The sequence below is a fragment of the Empidonax traillii genome, unplaced genomic scaffold (genome assembly GCF_003031625.1).
Source record: "Empidonax traillii isolate 1590-97213 ecotype Southwest subspecies unplaced genomic scaffold, ASM303162v1 scaffold8:size5222938, whole genome shotgun sequence".
In the NCBI taxonomy this organism is placed as follows: Eukaryota; Metazoa; Chordata; class Aves; order Passeriformes; family Tyrannidae; genus Empidonax; species Empidonax traillii.
The window spans coordinates 3,140,206-3,162,587 of NW_020955201.1; the positions used below are offsets into that span (position 1 = coordinate 3,140,206).

General features: G+C 37.0%; 1 protein-coding gene across 1 annotated transcript in view; it reads left to right on the forward strand.

Annotated features, from left to right (window-relative positions):
• ANKRD31 (ankyrin repeat domain 31) overlaps positions 1-22,382 on the forward strand; it is a 59,661-nt gene that overhangs the window by 20,721 nt on the left and 16,558 nt on the right. The window contains 10 exon segments of the mRNA XM_027883129.1: positions 357-527; positions 3,389-3,531; positions 6,401-6,545; positions 11,857-12,063; positions 12,858-13,000; positions 15,570-15,721; positions 16,168-16,252; positions 17,031-17,112; positions 19,221-19,317; positions 20,883-21,939. Of these exon segments, the coding sequence (XP_027738930.1) occupies positions 357-527; positions 3,389-3,531; positions 6,401-6,545; positions 11,857-12,063; positions 12,858-13,000; positions 15,570-15,721; positions 16,168-16,252; positions 17,031-17,112; positions 19,221-19,317; positions 20,883-21,939 (2,282 nt within the window).

The window sequence follows — 22,382 nt, forward strand, 5'->3', positions numbered from 1 at the left end:
GAATAACTGACTTAGTTATTGAAATGGTCTCCATTTCAATGATTTGTACTGCAGAATAGCAGTTTTACCATCCATTGGGAAGCAATGCACTTTTGAAGGAAGAAGTCTGAAGTTAACACATCTTTGCAAAGTCGTATTTCTGTGTATTGCATTTCAATTGCATTTTTGTTATGGAATTCCCAATGGCATCTTTTGTTGAATGGTATTATTATTTAATTGGTGATGTGTTTTATGAAATACTGGATTGAATGAGCATTTGTGTCTTCAGAAAGGTCATTTACCAACTGTAATACAAAGTGCCAAAATAAGAGAAAAAATATTTTTCTGTGCGACGGAGCTTTTACATTGTTTTTCAGAACGAGAAGCCTTTGGTAAGGGTCTGACTCGCCCTCTTACACTTTCAACAATCCACAGGAGAAATATGTATGGTGAGAATTTACTGCATAGAGCTGTTACTCATCAAGATGTAGACCTTGTATGTAAGATAATAAAAGCTGGTGGAAATGTAAATGCAAAGGATTATGCTGGTAAGTTGCAGTTCTATTAAAACACTATTTTCAATAAAGTATCCACCTATAACTAATAAAAGCATATATGAGTTTGTGCAGTAGACAAGACTGTAGGTTTGTGACTGGTCAGTTGATTATTAAATTTTTATTGTTTTCACTTGGTACCTGTTCATGGGAAAACATGTAAATCTACTTATAAAAGTATATGAGGAAAGAAAATTTTGAGAGAAAAGTAAGCACTTAAAAAATTACATAGTGATGCAGTTAGGTTTACTTAGCCTTAATTCAACAGTTCTGTGCCTGCTTATCACAAAGTAGTCCCTAATTAAATAATCAACTTCATGAGTTTGAAAGTTGGGAGTATTTTTGTCCACTTCAGTGACCAACTTGAGACACCAAGATGTAGATTTTCCAGTTTAATTTTTCAGGGACTTTGATTTTGCCCATTAGATCTTAAGGGAAGTTGTAGTTTTATAATTTCGCGCTGTTCTAACTTTGTAAAGTTGTGACTACTTGGTATTTTCCATTTTTCTTTCATCTTGGGCATGAAAAAAAAGGAATGACAAATAGTGGCCAGCTGTTAATGTTTTTTGTGAAGCAATTCACCTTATCCAGTGTGATCCATGTGTGATACTATGTGTCAAAGGCTTTGCACCTTTAGTATCACTTGGTTTCTTCAAATATTCGACTGTTTCTTGTTTGCACTTCCCTGTCTCCTCCCTTAGTATCTGATAAACCTCCACAACAAAAGAAAAGTTGTTTCAGACAAGTGGCTCATTTGGTAGAAAACTTTGATTAATTCTTAGAGTGTTTCTATACCATGCTAGTGGCTAGGGTTTCACAACAGTTCCGTGGGAAAGGAAGAAAACCCACATTCTGCAGTTACAGGCTATTGCATAATGCAGGCACATAACAGTTCAAAACTAAGTTAAAAATTGTCTGTCTTCTGGAATATACTGGGAAATAGATTGGGTCAGCAGTGGATTTCAGACTTTTACAGTGCAGATGTTTGAGCTAACAGAGAGACTCATAATATGTATTCACTTGTGCTAGAGGCAGGTGAGAAAATATTTTGTTGGTGGGGTTCAAAGCCCCATGCTGGCGACAGAGAAGTGCTGATAGTGCAGCCACAGTACACCAAAGTGCACTGGTTCTAGTTTTTGCTGTCACAGCTGCTTCCTTTTTCTGCCTTTGCATGTTTTGCCATGGTTTCTTCATTCCCCAGACTCTGGTTGCTGGTTTTTGGTGCAAAAACAGCACAGCTGCACCCAGTATCTTTTAGTTGTACTCCTTGAAGAGATGAGAGGTTAACCCGACCCTGCTTCTTTTTTTTTTTTTTTTTAAATGAGGCAGATATAGTCAGAAAAAAGTAGTTACCGGACCTGTGCCATTTTCACATGCACTTTCATCTTGATCTCTTTGGTAGTCATTGTTCTGAATTATATTCTGCCTCTGGACCTCTTCTCTTCCTTTAAAGCCTCCCACCAGTGATTATCTGTATTTTAGCCTTGTATTTATTATTCCTGTGCTACAATATTCTGCTTCAATACTTTGCTGAGTTCTTGGGATCTTCTCTTGCTTGGTTTGGGGTTTTTTTTTCTCCTTTTTATTTCCTGGACATTAGCCTGTAGGATAAGAGCAGCATGTTAGAGATGCCAGTTTTTGCTCTCAGTTTGACTCTTGATTTACAGTGTTTCAAGGGATCTGAAAAACAGCTGCAGTAAAACTTGTGTTTCTTCTTGATCTGGAGCCTGCATAGCATCCTTGCCTGATATCGCTAATCCCTAAGAACTATTAATTGAATGTGTTGTAGGTGCAGGTTTTCGGGGCCTTATTATTGTACCAGATAGAGGATACATTTTACTGAGGGAGAAATTAATATATTCCCCTAAGCAAACCTATTTATTCTCCTCTTAACAGATTTCATAATAAACAAAATTCATAGGAATATGGGATATTCCAGGTTCAACTATGTAGAAGAGAGCCTCGAGAGTTTCTCTCTCCAATGAAATTAAGATAATTTTGCTTAATGGTGGCAAAAAGCTTCTATTAAGCTGTATTAATTCACATATTTAGTATATGAATTAGGCCCCAACAACCTTCTAATAATGGTAGATTGTTGAAGAGTAAGACTGTTGATCAAAATGGTCTTCTGGAGGGCATGTTGATTTGAAAGTTGGAAGATAGAAAGTGGAAAATCCTCTCTGTTTTTCCCTTATTTCTCTCACCCTGTATGTTTAAGAAGCTGATGCATGGCTATGCTAAACTCAGTTCAAAGACTTATATTTCATGTTTTTCCTCAACACCTCTTTCATAGAGTAAAATTCTATTGTGAAGCTCATATCTTGGTTTATACAACTGGAAATGAAGATGGAATTTCAGTAGGGAATTTTAATTTATTTGGACACTCAAATCATTCTTGGGTAGTCTTAAAAAACATTTTTGTTTGGTAATAGTTCACATCTTTATTTTAGTAACTTCTTTCTTACTAACCTTCTTCAGCACAGCTATGTAAATAAGAGTGCCATGAAAAACTACGTTGTTCTTAAAAAAGCATATACATTTTGTTCCAGGAGATATTACCAAGATATGGGTCAAATAATTCTCTTATTTCATAACAGAACCACCAAATCTAAAACTAATGTTGTTACAGCAACGACTGCTTCTTCAATAGGTGCAAATTTTATCAAAAGCATGAGATCTCCCAATCCTTGTGACTTTTTCCTAAACATTTCTTTGTGTATCTTACTGTAATGCATCGTTTTTTACCTTTTCAGTACACTCTGTGAAATTTTTATCAAATAGGCAACCTAAAACTGACATAAATTTTCAGAATTTTTTTCATCCAAATGTGAAATACATGCTTTTCTTTTTCATAGGCTTGACTGCACTACATATAGCAAGTGTGGAAGGCTTTTATGGCATAGCAAATCTGCTTTTGAAAGCAGGTGCTGATGTTAATGCTACACGAAAGGAACAGGTAACACCGTTGCAAGATGCAGTTAAAGAAGGCCATTATGAGGTATATTCCAAATTGAACACAAATTGTGATTTAGGAATACAAATTATTGTTGTTGAGTCTAGAAGGTCACATTATGTTTTTGCATATGACTGTTCTTTTCAGATTATAGGCAAATTCAGGAGCTTGCAAGTCCTTCCTGCCTGATTTCTGTTCAAACCGTTCCCTGCTTAACAGGATTTTTCCCAAAGAATAAGCGAATTGTTCTTCTAACTGCTGGAGACAATGTACCACTGAGGAATAGATTACTACTGTTTAATACATGATTTTATAATCCCGCATGTATGGCATGCTGCCACAAGCATGCATACCCTGTATTAACATGTAGCATGGAGGGTTATGAAGACACAGCTTTATATTTTGTATGGCTTTAAAACTGAAAGTTAACTCAACAGTGAATATGAAATAATAGCAAGATTTGTTGCCAAATGCTGTGGTTTCGTAAACCTATGTCTGAATTATGGATCCTCTTTCAGTCTGGCAGTGCTTGCCTCCACCTCTCATGCCAGTGCATATTTCTAGGGTGACCCAAATGTATGTAGGATTTCTATGTGTCCCTTTATCTGCTTGTAGTTTCTTTCTCTAGAAGTGCACATATGCTGCCTAAGTTACTGATTTCCAAGATATTCTAAGTGGTTTTTTGTGGGGTGTAATAAGTTTTGTCCCTAAATATTTGCCCTTTTTCACAACTGAGATGAGATTTATTGCATTTCCTCACAAATCTCCCAGGAGCAATGAGGAAGGGTGGACTTCTGGCTAATAATTTTTTCTGAGACTTGAGAGCCCCAGGAATGGTTTTCAGCTTGTGCATTACAGACTATTGCGGGTTCACGACATATTTCTGAGTTCTATGACTGTATCTAACACACCATGTCCATGGGTGTGCATGAAGAACTCTGTATCTCTGCAAGTAATATTTAGGGACCATTGACTAGAATGATATTGGAAGAACAGTCATCTCACCTAGGTCACTCAAGGCACACCAAGATCATTCAGCACAGAGCTAAGAGTTATGCAAGCTGGTATGTCCAGCAGGAATGGTACGACCTGGTGGTGCTGTATTTACTCAGTCTCTGTTTACTCAGTATCAGTAAAATTGTCTTGCTGCAGTGATCTCTTAGACTTATTTTTGTTGTTTCTGACTAGCAGCAAAATAGTGATAGTGATTCAGTGATGGTGATTCAGACTTTTGGTAACATGGTATTTGAAGCTGTTTTTTTCACAGCTACATGAAATTATTATAGATTGGAAACAGGCCTTTTATCTACTACTTTATCCCTTTCTGCACCTGCAATATGCCAAATTAATTTATTTCAGGAAAAATGGTAAGTATAGGAAAAATTTTTTAGTACAGTTAAGGGAGAGAGCATACAAGTGTGTATGATCACAGTTGTGGAAGAAGAGTTGTCAACCTTACTGGTTGAAAAAATCCAAAGGTTTAGGACAACTTACGAAACCCAAGAGGACTTTTGTTCTTGATTGAACCCTTATATTTTACTCTGTTGTTAGGAGAATGTATGAATTGAGAAAACTTCACTAACAATTTTCTCATTAGCAATCTGGTTAGAAATAGTGAGGGACTTGGACACTTGGGTAGAGGATGTGAGTCAAGTTCAGTCTGAAATTATAATGTGCTGAAGGAACAACAGCAGAGGTACAAGTAAAATCACACTAGTGATGGAATAAGATTGCAGGGTTACCCACAGCAATGAAATAATCAGATTGTACATTTCCCATCTCTTGAAAAAGTGTCCTGTAAAGTTTGGCTGAACATTTTGCTAGAAAGGTCATTTCTTGAATAAGATCAGAATCAAGCTTTATATTTGTACAAAATTCATAACATTAGTAAGACCATCAGAATGGGTTTGGATCAGATATATCTTGCATATCTGAAATAGCTGTCAAAACTCCCCTTTGCAGTCACAGGAGTCACAATCAACACATTTCTTTTGTCTTAAAGTAGATAGCAGCAGTGCTCTGGCAGCCAGGAAGGGCAACCATGTCCTGGAGGCATCAGGCAAAGCATAACCTGCTGGTCAAGGGAGGGGATTGTCCCACTCTGCTCTGCACTGGGGCATTCTCACCTTGAGTATGTAGTTTTGGACACCACAAAATAAGAAAGATTTGAGCTATTAGAGGGTGTCCAAAGGAGATGGTGAAGGACCTTGAGAGGAAGCTTGTGAGGAGCAGCTGAGGTCACTTGGCTTGCTTAGCCTGGAGAAGAGGAAACTGACGGGAGGCCTCATTGCAGTCTACAACTTCCTTGTGAGGGGAAGAGGAGAGGCAGGCACTGATCTCTTCACTCTGGTGACCAGTGACAGGAGCCTGAAGTTGTTTCAGGGGAGGTTTAGGTTGGATATTAGAAAAAGGTTCTTCACTCAGAGGGTGATTGGGCACTGGAACAGGCTCCCCAGGGAAGTGGTCACAGCACCAAGCCTGACAGAGTTCAAGAAGCATTTGGATGATACTCTCAGGCACATTGTATGAGTCTTGGGAATGGTCCTGTGCAGGCCTAAGGGTTTGACTCAGTCCTTGTGGATCTTTCCAAATCTGTGTGTTCTGTGATGTCCTAAATGGATAAGCTGGCTCATACCCTGTTATTTTCTACCAGTTAAGAGCTATGGGGACATGAATCTTACCCTGTATTTTGGGAGACCTTATCTTAAAGGCAACTGGAACAATTTATAAAAATGAAAATAATAAGATTATAGGATAATGCTGTATCTAGGGAAATGCTTAGGGTATTTGAACTAGAATATAGAGAAATTTCATTTTAGTTGCTCATGTTGTCAAGTACAAGACAGAGAAGCCTGTATAAGGAGTATGGAAGATACTGCCAGAAGAGAAACAATATGAAAAACTTATTTTCTAGATAGTGAACTTACTACTTTGGTATGGAGCTGATCCCTTATTAAAAAATAACATGGGAAGGTGTGCATTAGAAGAAGCTTCTGACCCATCTATGAGGAAACTTCTTACAACTTATATAGAAAAATCCAGGGGATATTCAGTATCAGGTAAGAAAAAATTATTCTGTTGTTGCATCATCACTAAATGGAGAAATTCTGTTAAACTGTATTTCCCTAATTACTGCTAGTAATTATATGGGCTTCACTATCTGATGCCTGAGTACCAGTGAGCACTCCTTACCTTCCACGTTGCTGTACATTGACAAAGTATAAATGATAATGATGCCCAGCTGTTTCTTGGGCTGGAGTTACCTTTAAATTTGAAATGAAGATATGAAGCACAATAGTCGCTGTCAGTCTAAATGGAAGATGGGACACAGCTTGATTTGCTGATGGGTGAGGTATAGTTTAGAGCTAGGGATAAACTGGCATACAATCTGAATTTTGAAGGATCCATAAGATAAAAAATGGTGAATCTAGGATTAGATCTAGAACTTAGGAGTTGCCAAGCTTTAACTGCTGCTGTTTGGGCTGGGTGTAGATAACAGCTAGTGAGATTGTAAAGAGATGATTTGAATTAGAGTTAGTGATTATGGATAAGGAAGAAGTTGGGTCTTGTACAGTACTTGAGAAGAAGGTTCAGAAAAGGCTGATGGATCAGAAGTACAAAGATGGGCCACAAGATTAGAGCTAGAATTAAGACCGTTGGACACCCATTGGCCAGTGTAAGCTGTGGCATGTTTAAGTCTTGAAGGAGTCCCCATCCCTTGGACGGTTATCCATTATTGCTTTTCCATGTGGATGGCAGTAAAGCCACAATGCGTGGTCCACGGAGAATCAAAAGAGACCTCAGGGCCTTGGGATAGTTGGTAGGGGAATTCAATGCACAGATAATTGTTTCCCTCTCTCCTTGCATTTGTGAGCAGCGACACTGGAAGAAACAGACAAAACCCAGTCTATTAATACGTGGCTGCATAGCTGGTGTCACTACCACAATTCTGGGTTTTTCAATAATGGGATGGTTTACATGTCACCAGGCCTGCTGGTGTCAGATGGCATTCACCTTTCTCAGAGAAGGAAGAGAGTCTTTACTCTTAAGCTAGTGGGGCTCATTGACAGAGCTCAAAACTGTACTTGAAGGAGGACTGGGACACCATAGGACTTGCCCATGACAAGCCATTGGGTGACACGTGCAAGTTAGATGGATGGGGTGCTGGTGAGGGCCCTCAGCCTGCTGCTCGGAGACTTCTTGGGCACTCTGAATCACACGTGAAGTCCAACAGAGAGGAGCCAGGGATTCCTCTTACATTTCAAACAGAATCACTTAGGTCACTAATCTTCAAGAAAACTTGTAAGTACAATGTCAGTCTTTACTCTCACCATTTCTGGTTTGTAGAAGGTGCTGTTTGCAACAAAGGTTTGACTCCAGTATTTTTATAAATATTATATGTTGATATGTTTTAGATTCAAATAAAACCCTGACTACTTGATAATTTTTCGAGAAAGCTAAATATGTAAGTACTTTTACACACAGTATTGTAGAAAAGTTATACATATATAACAGCATGTTCTATATGTAAAGTAAACTATGATTTCAATTTAGGCTTCCTTCTGTCTTTCAAATAAAAGTTTAGAAATTGTTTTTTCTGGTTTTGATAGGTTTTTAAAATTGCACATTCTTAGGACTTCAGCTGTCTGTGACTATTTCCTTGTGTTCTTTTGTTTTCCACATCCGTTTTTTGCAACTCCTTATTTATACTTGTTGCCATTAGTTTCCAATTTTTTAATTTCTCATTTTTTGTTGTTCTTTCTAAGCTATGTTAGTTTTTGAATCACTGCAGCTTTTCATCTTGAATGTGAGATATGTTGTGAAATAATTCCTAGCTGTTATTAATATTTTTCTGCTGACATTTTTTCTTCAATTTTTTTTATTTATAACTGTTTTCAGCTCTTTAAAAATTTCTCTTTCAAATAACTACTATGTTAGTATAATTGTATGCATACAAATACGTAGGAAAAGGTGGCATTTATAGGTGTATATATAGGTTTATAGAAGCATGTGTGAATGCATATGTGTGTAAATATAACATTTAATTTTTTTTCAAGTGTGTGGAGCAAAAAATTTAAGTTTTTTTCCTTTGAACTGCGATTATGTGTTGCTGGAGTTTATTGGTCAAACCTTGGTTGCCTTTGAGTCAGATGTAAATGAATGCTAGCATCAAGTATATTTTGAAAGTCAGTGGGATTCATGCTTCTATGTGCATTAAATTCTTTAAAACCAGTGTATATAACAGCATGGATGTGTAATAATATAACAAATATACACCCACCCTCCGTAAATGCACACACAATATATCTACAGACAAAAAAAACAGACAAATACATCTGCTCACATACCATCAACATGCACATTTTTTACTTCTGTTTGATGAGTACTCTCCTTCTGTTCGGAGATTTTTGTTTGGTCTGGATGCTCACTAGTCTTAAAAATAAAGAAGCCATCAGCCAATCTCTGCAGTGTCCTGTTACGTATGACAAAAAGCACTCGAGAAACTGTTTGCAGTTCCTGCTGATCCTTTTCCCTATGATAGTCAGAGTCTTCTTGGCTTCTACCTTCAGCAGTACAGAACACGCTTCCCTCTTCCTGTCTTAGGTGGTTGCTTGTTTTCAACCCTTCTTAAGTCCCTGCTCTCTTGAGTTGCTGGTCTGCAAGTGTGTGTTCTCCTTTGGAAGCTGAAGGGAGAAGGAAAGGAGTAGGTGCTTCTTGTTACTTACTGCTTTCCAGTTCTTGGCAGTGTCAGTGCTTATCTTTCCTATTTCTAAATTTTGTTTTTCCTGTTGTAGGAATGCCTTTTTAAATCATGCTGGAAAAAAAATCCATGGCATATCTAATACATGTCATCATCCACTGCTAATTACTGGAAGAATAAACACTTAATGTAGAAATGTTTCCTTTTTCTATAGATGGTCTTTTTGTAGCTCCTATATTCCTGCTGAACCCTAATAGTAAGGTCTATGTGCATTAATACATTTTTTGGTTTTTTTATTTCAATTTTTTGCCTCCTATATATACAATTATGATTTAAAAAACTTTATTCCAAACGTATGTCTTATATTTTGGTCTCCACTGGGATAGCATTTCCCAGGCTGCATTTTTAACTCAAAATAGATTCATTGGGTAATATTTTATTCATATAAAATTTAATTATTCCCTTCATACCAGGAGAGGGTTGCCATTTGAGAGGTGGTGCAAGAAGGTATAGCCCTTTGTACAGTTGGAGGCCTTAATAAGTTTGGGGTCTGGGACAGTGACATTCAGATTGCAGTAGAAAAAAAAGGAAGATGGGATAATGTTTTCTTATTTGTGGAATTTTCTGATTTTTTACTCTCTTACGCCTTTCTTTCATTAACTGGCCTTTGTATGTCTTCTGATTGTTCCTACCTCCCACTGCTCTTCCTTGTATTATTCTATTCTTGAATAAAAATTTTTCTTCTGAAATGACGCAGAGTTACTGTCATCTGTAGTCAGTCACTTATTAGGCCCCCGACATTCCTAATGTGCTTACACGGAAGGTTCAAACAGCTAGCTTCTTTTCTTACAGTTCAACCTGTGGAAATAATTGCTCTTAGATCAATGTTGAGGTATTCAAATGTCTTTTTTAAGCACAGTGTCCTTGAAGTTGTTGAAGTTTGTCAGCCTTATCTAAACTGATTGCTGATTACTGTAATCTCTTCATTTTTTCTTTGTACTACGCTGAGTGGACTTTGTGTTTGCCGAGATCTGGATCTTTCCTGCTCATGACCCACCTGGCAGTGCATCCCACAGAGAACCAGTATTTTGATTCACATACCAATCTCCCATTATGCTTTTGCAAATGTTTCCTAACAGCCGTGAAGCAAACTGTTGTGCATGGCAATTTAACTGGAAAACTCTGCAATTATTTCTATTCACTGGCCACCAATATTGCTAAGGGTCATTAGCTTAATGGGCTGTTGTGTGCCTTTTTTTTCTTAGATGTCTCTAAACAGTCCCTAGGACATTCTCCCATGAATCAGAGGGAAAGAAAAGGAAGAACCAGAAAGCAGATGATTGCTTTGGGAGTTCAGACCCAGAAGCTTTTAGGCAAAACACAATACATTATCTTATGGAAAAGTAGGTCTCAAATTGGGGAAGCATTTTAATAACGTGATGGCTCTGTGTGCTCTAGAATCTCAGTTTTCATTTAAAAAATGAACTCCTGAGCTTTTCTAGTTGCCAATACTGGGTGGGCCAAGCACCCTCAGTGCAAAGAGGGCTACCTGAATGCTTTCTGACAGGTTTAAAAGCCTACAGTGAGCTCTATGCTACCATAGTCTGGCTGCGCATTTTGAACCTTACTCTTTCAGGTTTTTTGAATGAATTACAGATTTTCAAGAAAACAGAGAAAAAACACTGTGAATTTTTAAGAAAATATTGATAGCGTGTTATTATCATAGAAAGTACAGGAGTTTTTAAAAAGCTAACATGCATGTTAGAGCCTTTGAAGATTCATATATCCTGTCTTTTTGGTAGCAGTTTGAGGAGGGAGTTGTCCTTACTCTACATGCATAATCAGTACTTCGTTAATCTGTTTTTTTCTTTGTGTTTCTTACAATTTGAATTAGCTTCAGAATTAGAATTCGAAGCTTCAGTATTAGAAACTGTCTGATGCTCACATGATAACATTTAAAGTGAGTGCTTTTTGCTCTGTGAACCAGTAAGGATTAAATCAAGTTTATTTACAATTATGGGTCCAATCCCGCACAGGTTTAATTAAAAGACAGTTTATCTATGCCAGTGAACATTAATCAAAAATTTGTAATCAGCCAACAGGACTTTTTCGCATCAGAGCTGTAAAAATACCTTATGTATTTATAGATATTTATAGATATATATAGATATATAGGTACATATTCACCTACCTGTATGTATACTTATATGTATGTGTGTGTGTGTGTGTATATATATATATATATATGTATACACACGTATCTGTCTTTTCCCTGATATAGAATTAGTTACTGATATAGTTTAATATAGTTTCTTAAATACAATTATGTGTGTAGTTTCTGTATTTAGCAGGCATGCCTGGCAGCGTGAAAGCAGTCCATGGAGACTACCTCTACAGAGTATAGAACTTAAACCTTGTTACCTTTTGTTTCATCCCGCATTTGTTGTACCCTTGTTAAATCATCTAGGTTTGAACTTTAACTTTTTTTGTTTAGGGTCTGTTTGTTATCTGAGCTCTTACACACTACCTTCTAACCTTTTGATGTAGTTAGTTAATGTTATTGAATAATTAAAGCAACAGTATTCCACACATTTACAGTAATTCAAATGAGTTATGAAGCTTAATTTTCTGTTTATAATTAAACATTCTTTGTGAAAAAATTTCCTAAGGAACACCCAATATACCGTTAGAATCTACCAGAAAAGAAGTTGTAATTGTACCTGCTACCTGTAATTCAAGAACTGAGGGAAAGAAGAAAATCAAGAGAAATGAAAAAGGGGAAACTCAGCTGCATATTGCTGCTAAGAGAGGAGATTTATCCTTGGTGAAGACTCTAATATCATCTGGAATTTGTGTCAATGAACAGGATCATGCGGGTTTGAAAATTACTCTCTTATGGGCTTTTTATGATACATTTTTACATAATTTGTAGTATAAATATGGATTCTCAATTTTAAAATGTAAGGAGGAAAGGAATTCAATAAACAAGTGCAAGCACAATCATTGAATACCTGGATTTTGTGTCTCAGCATGGAAGTAATGCAGACTTTTTCTCAGCAGCCATGTTAATAGGGTCTTGCTTCTCTGCTGAAGAACACATTTTCAGAAATGTGTAGAGAAAGTGAACTTGAAAGTTTGGTGAGAGAAATAATTCTCATGTACATGTGTATGAATGTGTGTGAAGCACATTCAGACAGATCTTATTCCTTTAAGAAGTAAGGACAAAAACCAGATGACAAGATTATCTTTTCTTTTTTCTCTGCCTGAATGTATAACATATTTCTGTTTTCATACTCTCAAAACCCATCATATCCTATTCTTGATGCCTGGCAGACAATATTATAAAATGCTACTGAGATTAGAAATCAGACTATTAATGTTGTGCTTCTGAATTTTTAGAACTTTTCTACTCCAGTGTTTTGTTTCTTTTGTTATTTTTAGTACTGTAGTAGAAAAGAAAGCAGTATATTTTCTGCTTAGTACTGGATACATTTTTCTGAGGTAAACTGAATTAGATAGAAAATATTTGACCTTGGCATTTCAAGATGGTTATTTGTATAAGATTTATCTTAAATGCAGCAAAATGTATAATCAATAATAAGTGATCTGTGTGGATCTTTCCAAATCAGATGTATGATGCATGCTGTATGTGTCGCCTTGCCTTTGTTAGGTTGGACAGCAATTCATGAAGCTTCCAATGGGGGATTTACTGATGTCATCTTAGAATTACTGAAGGCAGGTGCTGATGTCAACAGCAGAAGTCTGGATGGTGTTTTACCAATACACGATGCTGTTTCTGGCAATTATTTGGAGGTACATTTTTCTTTCTTGTAAGATTTTCTGAAGCTGATTTCCAGCAGAAGGTCAGCAGAGCAAAATCCTCATTTCATTAAGTGTAGATTTGCATTTAGGAAATAAAGTAGGATTCTTTAAAGTGATCTAAATTAAAGAAAGAAGTATTTTTCAATAGTGCCAGTTAGTTGCCTTTTTTAGTACAGCAGACAGATCATAAAAATTCAGAAACTTCCTTTGTTTTTCTCCCAGGTTTGGGCTTTTTAATACTAAAATTGAGCATTCTCAGTTTGACTGTCTAGTCCAACCCTGCTGCAGGTGAGAGTGATGCATTTCACACATCAGAGAGAAGCAACAATATACTTTATTGATAGAAAAGAGTGAGTTAGCAAAGTTCTCTGATAAATGTGACAGTTGTTTAACAAGATTTGAGGCAAGATGCATTGATTATTTACTGCATAGAGGACAGAACAGAACCAGAAGGGGGACCCTCCTGTTGAGTCATGATGTCCAGAAAGGACCCCCTTGCTTTCTAAACTCCATCTCAGATGACTAGATCCAAACCTGGTCCCAGACTCAGTCAGCAGTTTATATCTAAAGAGTTATGTGTGTGTAATCAATCCTTTCTATCACTTAGCTAAGATTTCAAAGTTTAGCATGCAGTTAATTACTGAGGATCTGTTGTGGCAAGGAATCTCTCAGTCTTGAGGAGCAACCTTTAGAGATGTCCTTACTCAAGGGGAGATCCTGGTGTGCAGACCACTGCTGTACAGGAGACCTTGAAGAGCCCAGAACTGTCCACTATTTATGAAGTAAGATGATTTACTTACAGTCATATTTGCATACCAGCAAGACACCTGGGTCACTGTTCCAGTCAGTCTTTGGCTACCTTATTGCCATTCATCACCCAAAGTCCGGGTAAGCTGTGTGCAACCATCACAGCTACCCCTGGTGGTTATGGCTCAAGCAGAGGAGCACATGGCCACAAAGACCCCTGCCATGGCCAGGAACAGTTTTTACTAGCTCAGCTTGCCCAAAGCCCTGTCCTACCTGACTTTGAACATTTCTAGGAATGGGGTATCCACAGCTTCTTTGGGCAACCTGTTTCAGTGTCTCACCGCCTCCACTGTAAAAAATTTCTTTTTTGTAAAGACCCTAGGCCTGCTGTTTAAAAATGGTTCTATAGAATAGACTATTTCAGTTGGAAGGGACTTACGTGATCGTCTAGTCCAAGTGCCTGATCTCTTTGGGGCTGACCAGAAGTCAGAGCATGTTGTTGAGGGCATTGTCCAAATGCCCCAGTCTTGGGCCATTGATCACCTCTCCAGGAAGCCCATTCTAGTGTTTGACCATCTTTCAAAGTAAAGAAATGTTTCCTAGTGTCCCTTTTAAACATGCCCTAGCACAGGTTTGAACCATTCCCACACATCCTATCACTGGGTCCCAGAGAGAAGAAATGGGCACCTCATTCTCCACTTCCCCTACTCAGGAAGCTGTAGCTTCAGGTTGTCCCTCAGCCTCCTTTTCTCCAAACTAGATAAGCCCAAAGTCCTCACTGGCTCCTTGCAGGACGTGGCTTCCAGCCCTCTCATCAGTCTTGTTGCCCTCCTCCAGGCACATTCAAGGACCTTCACATCATTCTTAAACTGTGGGACCCAGCTCTGCACATAAATAAATAGTGTTCTTTTGGCAGAGTGAGTTCTGGTGAACTGAGTGTAAAGAAGATGACTCCAGATTGGCTCTACATACTACTTCTATTTCTGTCAGAGGAACTCATGTTTCATCACATTTATCTTTTTCCTTGAACAACGATCAAACAAAGGGGGTGATTCACAGGCCTGGTGCCAAACTATCATTAGGGTTCTTACAAATGTGTAAGCTTATTGTGCGATATTGCAAGGGAAAACCAATGGAGAACATTTTGAACTTCAAGAGAAGCTTCTGATCTTCTTCTGATACTTTATCATACTTAACTGCACTCTAAATGTAAGAAATAAGTGTAAGAAATAAGAAGAAATGCTAAAATTGGGAAATCCTACATATTGAAATTCTTTAGCATCCGAGCTTTGACTTCATCAGCACATTCATATGATCTGAGTTTTAGGGGATAGATGATTCCACTGATGCCACTAATCTCATTTCCACATTGTATAATTAAGCAGACTTGCAAGTTATTTGGAAAAAAATTATCAGTTCATGTAACCAGAAAACCAAAACCACTATTAAAGAAAAAAAATCTACTTCTTTTCTTCATTTTGGTTTTAATTCAATTGACCAGCTCCTATTAATTTAGATACATGATGTTTTTTAATTGCCTTATATGACAATACTATAAAAGTGATAGGTTTAATGACAATTTGTGAATCATTTGTGTGTTTTAATGGAAAAATTAGAAATGTAAGATGGAAGTCTGTAGTGATAATAGCCAGTTAATCTGGTTTGTTTAATTTGGATTGCAAGTGTAACAGGTTTTGGAATATCTTATTTATATATATATTATTTGTGATATGTGTTAGATACAACACAGATAGTTGTATCATAAGTCCACAGTAAGAATTAGCACACTACAAATAATAAAAATACATAATAGGCAGTCAGGATTCTACTTCAGCATGGAGCGAATCTCTTTGAGAGGAACAGAGAAGGGAAAAGTGCTGTGGATCAAGCTTGTGATGAAGAAATGAAAGAACTTCTGAGGTCTTACGGTGCTGTGGACTCTGTACTTCCTGTTCCGGCTATTGAAATTACTGGTATGTTGACTTTGTAATGTAAATTATAGTATTACCCCATAATCTTAAGAAAAAAATGTACGTTCAAACAGTGCTGATTTGTGGAGCTGCATATTGCCTGGCACTGATATTTTTAACTCTAATAACTATTGAATTATATTAATTAATTCACAGAGAATAGGATACATTATGGAGGTTTGGGTTTTTTGAGAGAATGAGGTATAAGAACATATTCAGGTGTTCAAATTTTGTTGTTATTCATATTTCCCTTCACAGGAAGGGAAATGAGTAGTTTTGAAAGTGTTAGCTTTCAGGACTTATTTCCTTATGCTACCTAAATTTGATCTCATTTTTATATACAAGATATTTTTTATTATTTGATCTACCATTGTATCTTTGTAACCTCTTATGCTTCTGCAAATTCATGTTAAATTTTATTTATTTTTTCCTGAATTGTGGAGAGAGGAGGTCACAACATCATTGCTTCGACGACTGTAAAAATGATGATGCAGCTTCGGAGCCACAACATGAGAAATACAGTGTGGTGAGTATAGATAACAGAGTTTTGTTAAACTACTTCCTAGTGTGGTAGTGCATAGTAACATTTGCTGACTGAATAATATAAAAAATATATTGTAAATAATTAATCCATTAGAATGAATGTAAAAGCAGAATCATGCAAAGGTTTATAGTAGGTAGGTTGTGTTTTATGTCTATAAATGTGCTTACTATCACCTCCTTCTGTTAATGGTTCTTGTGCACTTACATTTATTGTGCAAACAGTATTCAATACTTATGATTTTTACTGGTTGTATGATGAGAAAAAATGTCATGAGTCCTGAGGCTTTTCATCATGTTTCCAAAATGGTTCTTTTTGAAACAGTAATGAATTGGCTTCATGATGAAGGTATTTAGAAATTGTTTATCTTAATGTAAAACAACCAGGAAGATTTTTGCACAGATTGTTAGGAGAGCTCTTGCTAGTGTCTGCAGGCTCTATCTGCATTGCCTAGGTGATGCTGTCGTGCTGAAATCCACTGGTAAATGTGACAGTTGTGTCCTTGCACTGTGCTCAGAGGTGGGTCTCTGAGTATGAACTAGTTTGAATGCCTGGGTAAAACCAGACTGTAACAACCCCTTGCAGAGCAAGCCCTTGGCAGATTGTGTGTCTGTCCTACCAGTGCCCCAACATCTTTACATAGTAATTCTCTGCCTGGAATAGCTTGAGTCCACCAATACTTAAACTGTGGGCCCTGAATCATGGCCTGTTTTTGCGGTGCACTTGCCTCTGCTTCTTAATGTCATCTTGTGTTTTTTAACAGGAGTCTATTGCTGCCATACAAGATACAGAAAAGAAGCAGAAAGAACTGTTGCTATATGAACTGAGAACTTCCAAAGATGCAGGTAGACATAAATTAAAATATTTTACCTATTTTTAGAGGGTAAATATCTTTGGTAATATAATTGTTTTTAATGTTATTGCATGTAATATATTCTGATTATCTCCTCTGGAAAATACATCTTCAGAGAATAAGATTTTAATAGCATCTCTCAGGTAAGTGCACTTCCTGAAGTACTTCCAGTTAACATAGGAATGAATAATGTGACAAAAAAGATAAGCATGCCACTTGGAGGCACAGCTCTCAAGTCAACTGATTATATGAAAAGGGATCATTAGATAAGAATGCCCACTGTTGGCAGCATTGTTCAGGTACAAGTACATGAGCCTCTCCACGATCAAGAACATCTGTGTCTGTAAAGTAGCAAATACAGCATTTTCATTCTACTGAGGCTGGACTTCCAGGAGCCTGGGAATAATTTATGAGAGAAGAAGGAGAATTCTTTAAGGCAGGCACTGTGGATGATTGACAGTTTCAGAAATGCTGATGCCCAATAGATGTAATTTGTCTTAGGCTATCAAATCTCAGTTCAGATTAATCTCAAGAATTTACCAAGTGACAATGACTTCCTAGGAGATCATGATGCTGCTGCTGTGAAGCAGTTGGAGTCTTGTTGTGTCTGTGCTGTGACTCTGCAAGTGGCATATCTTGCTGCAGGAATGCCTTTGACAAAGGCCTCTCTCCCCAGGACCTTTACCATCTAGGCGGGGCTGTTCACTTTGGAGAAGCTCATGCCCGTGGAACAGTTTGGATTCCTGACAGAAAGAAAGAAATTGGTTTTAAATTTATTTTCCTGAATATAGGGTGGAGCTTTCAAATTATATGTACAAGTAAATTTTTCCCTTTAAAAATAAATGTGAAATATGGAAATATGCAAATTTATAGTTTAGCAAATTTGTGATGTAAGAACTTTTAATTGCAATAGGTATGTTTTCTTGAAAAATGTTTGGCTAAGCAGGTAGGACAAAATATTCAGGAGCTATTGTAGTTGATAGTATAAACAGGAGCCTATGGACAGAGATAAGTGTAATTTCATAAAAAGAGTGAAAATAATTATCAGAATTCTCCTGTTTAGGAGTATTAGAGAAATGAATATGATGCTATGTTACCACTACTGGCAAAAGCATTAATAATATAGCACGTCTCAAACTAAGTCATAATCATTACTACTGAAGAGGCACAAGACTGAACAAGAACATGGAAGTACATTGACAAACTTAAACCATAGAATAAAATCTCAAGGTATTTGTGTGCATGAAACCTACTGTAAATAACAGATTCAAATTCACTAAGCTGCCTTAATAAGAGCAGTATGTAAGTATTACTGAGTAAGTAAATGTCTGGTAGATGCTGTAAAACCAGTTTGGATTTTACAAATGCTAATTTTAATCCTATTTCCTGTTTTTCATGATTAAGAAAAGCTCCTGTTGACTGTTGTAGACTTTCAACATGGTTTAGCAAATTATCCCAGCGGTATCCACTGGTCGTGACTTTAGCCCTCCCTTATGTTATATGTCTAAAGAGGAGTTTATATTTGCTCTTCTTAATTTAAAAGAATAAAACTAGCACAAAGGGACAGTTTATCATTCTGTTTTAAAATACGGGTTTGAAACTATGAAAACTTGATAGATATGCTTTTACCACTATATGGAACTTGGAAGAGTCTTGGTTCATTAAACTGTTTTATAATACTTCAGTCATAGAAGTTTTATGCACCTGCTTAAGACGGTGTAACTTCTGCAGGTATCCTCAGTATTATTGTCATGGTAGGTAGCTCCTTGCAACAAAAAGAACTTCAAAATTTTCAGTGCTTATCATACGTAGGGCAGTTCTTTATCCATTTCTCCTAGTAATTTCCTAGACAAAGTATGTACACTTCAAAATTTTCCAGTGCAAACTATTTTCTTTAAGTTAAGCTTGCATTTAGTTCTGAAGAATTTCATTAAAAGTAATCCAGTTGTAAAGACCTATCAGTATGTATGACAGTATCTGAAGATACTCTAACTGTATCTTCGTACTTTGGCTGTGTATTTGCTACATTAAAATATTACTGTAGTTTTTTTCTGCTCCTTATTGCCATCGTAATTTTGATTATTTCAAAATATTGAACAGATGTATATATACAAAGGCTGTCTCAGATACAAGATGCTTTGAATGAAATGCTTGCAAACCAGAAAACAGAGAGGGATGCCCTTGCTAAAAAATACAGGTAAGTATAATAGAGAGATTACATTCATAGGAAGCTATTCTTCATAGAAGTAGTGATAGAAGTTTTTTTGGAGACTAGCATACGGTGGCATGTGGTTTTCATTCAGATTTTGAGGGACCATGATCCATACTGGCTTCAGTTACCTCCAGTAAGCATTTACATCAAGGAAGAACTTCAGGGTTGAGCTAGTGCATGCAAATCAGTTGCTGTGTGCACAGTGAGCATTGAAATTAGGTAGAGAACACACAAAAGGTGTGGAAAAAAAAACTAAGCAGAAGTTGGGAAATGGAGGTATTGAGCAAAGACGTTCATTTTGCTGTATCATGGGGGAAAGTAGTAGCAACTCAAGACACTACTTGGAGTGTCCATGCCTCTGGTTTGTTGCTTAAGCACTCCTAGATTAGGAGTGTTCAGCCAACAGCCCACAAGAGCCATTTAAAGAAATGGCTTGAAGCATGCTTGCAGACATTCATGTTTTGTGAGGACAACTTATGTAACACAGGAGTGGTCACCTTAGTGTGAACATGGACTGTGTGAATTGTCAGCTTCATGACTCTAGCTCTCACAAGGCTTCTTTTTTCTTCCTTATGAGAGGGACTACCTCAGTGCTGGTCATGTGGTATGATAAGAATATAGCATCCTGTTCAATGGATGCTTCTAGGCCAGCTTCTGAGAACGTCTCCATACTGTTTGTGTGAGCAGGATTGGTTGTCATGTAAAGCAGCATGTACAGCTCCCAGGTAGACCCATAGCAAACATACAGGCAGTTGAGTAGGGACTGAAATATTTCTGCCATGAGCCATTTTTGCCATATATTTGTAATTTATGTAGATTACCAGATAATTTAAAAAATTATGAGGAATTAGGGTTCCAGATTATCCCTGTGAACAAACCAGTGACTGAATTAAAAAACAAGAGCAGTAAAATTAGTAGCTGCATAAATTTATTTGCTTTCTAATACTGAGAGTGAAACTGTTCCAGAGGGAAGTGATAAATATTTCTGGGTATTGCAGGTACCCTGCAGGTAATCCTAAACTGCTCTGTTCTCTTTTCTTAATGGTCATGTGGCATTAGTACAGTGTAGCTTCACAAAGTGTTTTGTATACACCATAAAAAAATTCTGATAGTATCACCCTTCAGGAGGTCATCCTGAGCTCATTTTAAAAGGCTCCAAATTAGAACCTCAAAGGCATTGAATTCAATGAAGTATTATTATTTGTGGTGATGAAAGAGCAGACAGTTATAATACAGACCCAGTTTGGATTCTGCGAATTAAGGATGATATAGGAGTACAAGGTTGTTACTGAAGTTTTGATGCTTTGCATCCAAATTCTTTGTGATTCCTACTTGTATCTTACTTCTACATCCTGCTGTGAGGTTCTCCTGTTTGTCCATAAGCCTGTGATTCGGACTTCAAGCTTCATACAGGATAAAAATATTGTTGAAATTTTAGGTGTTGGCAGAGTTCTTTGAAAGATATTCCTGTTCTTAGTAGGTTACATCTATTAAACTGTCTTTATTTTGTGTTTACAGTAACTGACACCTTTACTTTTTATTTTCTATAGGACTTCAGTGGAATCTTTCAAAAAAGGAGCACTGAGGAAACAATTAGTTAACCTTGCTTCTAGGCAAAAGAGTCTGTTGACTCTTGCCCAAAACCAGGAAAAATTAATGCAGAAAATACAAAATTACAGGAAAAAAAAGGAAATGTTTAGTTCATCATCTTCAGAGAAGCAAAGCTCAAACTTAGTTATTTTCCATGGAAATGATGTAAGACGAAGTTTAACTGCTGATGAAATGATGTGTCCTAATGTAGTTACATTTAGTATGGGCCTTGGTACCAGCATGCCTTATGGAAACAGTGTAGGAGCACATACCTCTTTAGAAAATAGATTTTCAGCTCAGGAATGCAGCCAGCATCCACACATCTGCTTGGATGAGACAGCAGCAAATAAAGAAACAATTAGAAGCAAAGAGGCTTCTGATCATGCTTTGGCATCTGAAAACAGCATAAGAGAATATCACTTTGACAACATGTCAAAGCTGACAGACACTGCAGAAGTGGTGACATTGCCTTCAGAATCTACTGTTTCCGCTGCTAAAACAAAGTGCTCACAGCAAAAAGACATTGATCGTGTAGCATTTGCAGAACAAGGAAACAAGTCTTTAAATCCCACTTCAGTGACCGACACATTAAATATTGTAAAACCCCAAAGCACTGTTGTGAATAAGAATGCCTGTCAGCCAGCCAGTGACTGCCAGCAGGTTATTACTCATGGGAATCTACATAGATATGTAAACAAGAAAGAAGCTTCTCAGCAGCAGCAGCAGCAAGTAAATTTTTTAGCACCTATGAAGAACTTCCCTAATACTTCGCAGCAAATGGTCTTTTGGAGTAGTGAGAATTCATTTAATACCAACTTGGTGCTTACAAATCTTACCTCAAATACATATTCTCTAGTAAATGTCAGTGAGAAATCTTCACAGAGCTGTAGTAACCAAAAGTGGGAACAAAAACAAGTGAGGTATAGACGGAAAAGTAAGAGAAAGCTTCAGTTGATAGATCTACTTGAATTGGGAAGGATTAAGCCAGGAAAAAATGTTTTAGAATTCAAACTGCAGGTAATTGTTGATTAAAATGTTAATATTAGCATATAATGAAAAAAACCCACACACTAAAATGGGGAAACAGTAGTTCTCATAGTTCAGTCTGCACCTTCAGCACTCATTATTGAATGTTTTTGTTTGTTGGTTACAGATAAGTGTCTATGAGTTTTAAAGGAAAATGCTATTGATGAAGTCTTCTATCGGTCCATAGCTATAACACACAGACTATTGCATGTGTAAATTTGTGTTTAACTTTGCGTTATCAGTTTGTTAATGTTTCCTATTGCCAGAACCAGAAGGAAGGAGCGGGAATGTAAAGGTTTTGTGATTTAATGTGATTCCTGGAAACAAGTCCCTCAAATAAAGAATTATAACATCAAGGGTTTCATAGGCATAAATACTGCAAAATTTCTTGCTTGTGTGCTAGCTGGTTCTTTAATTTTACAGTCTGGTATGAC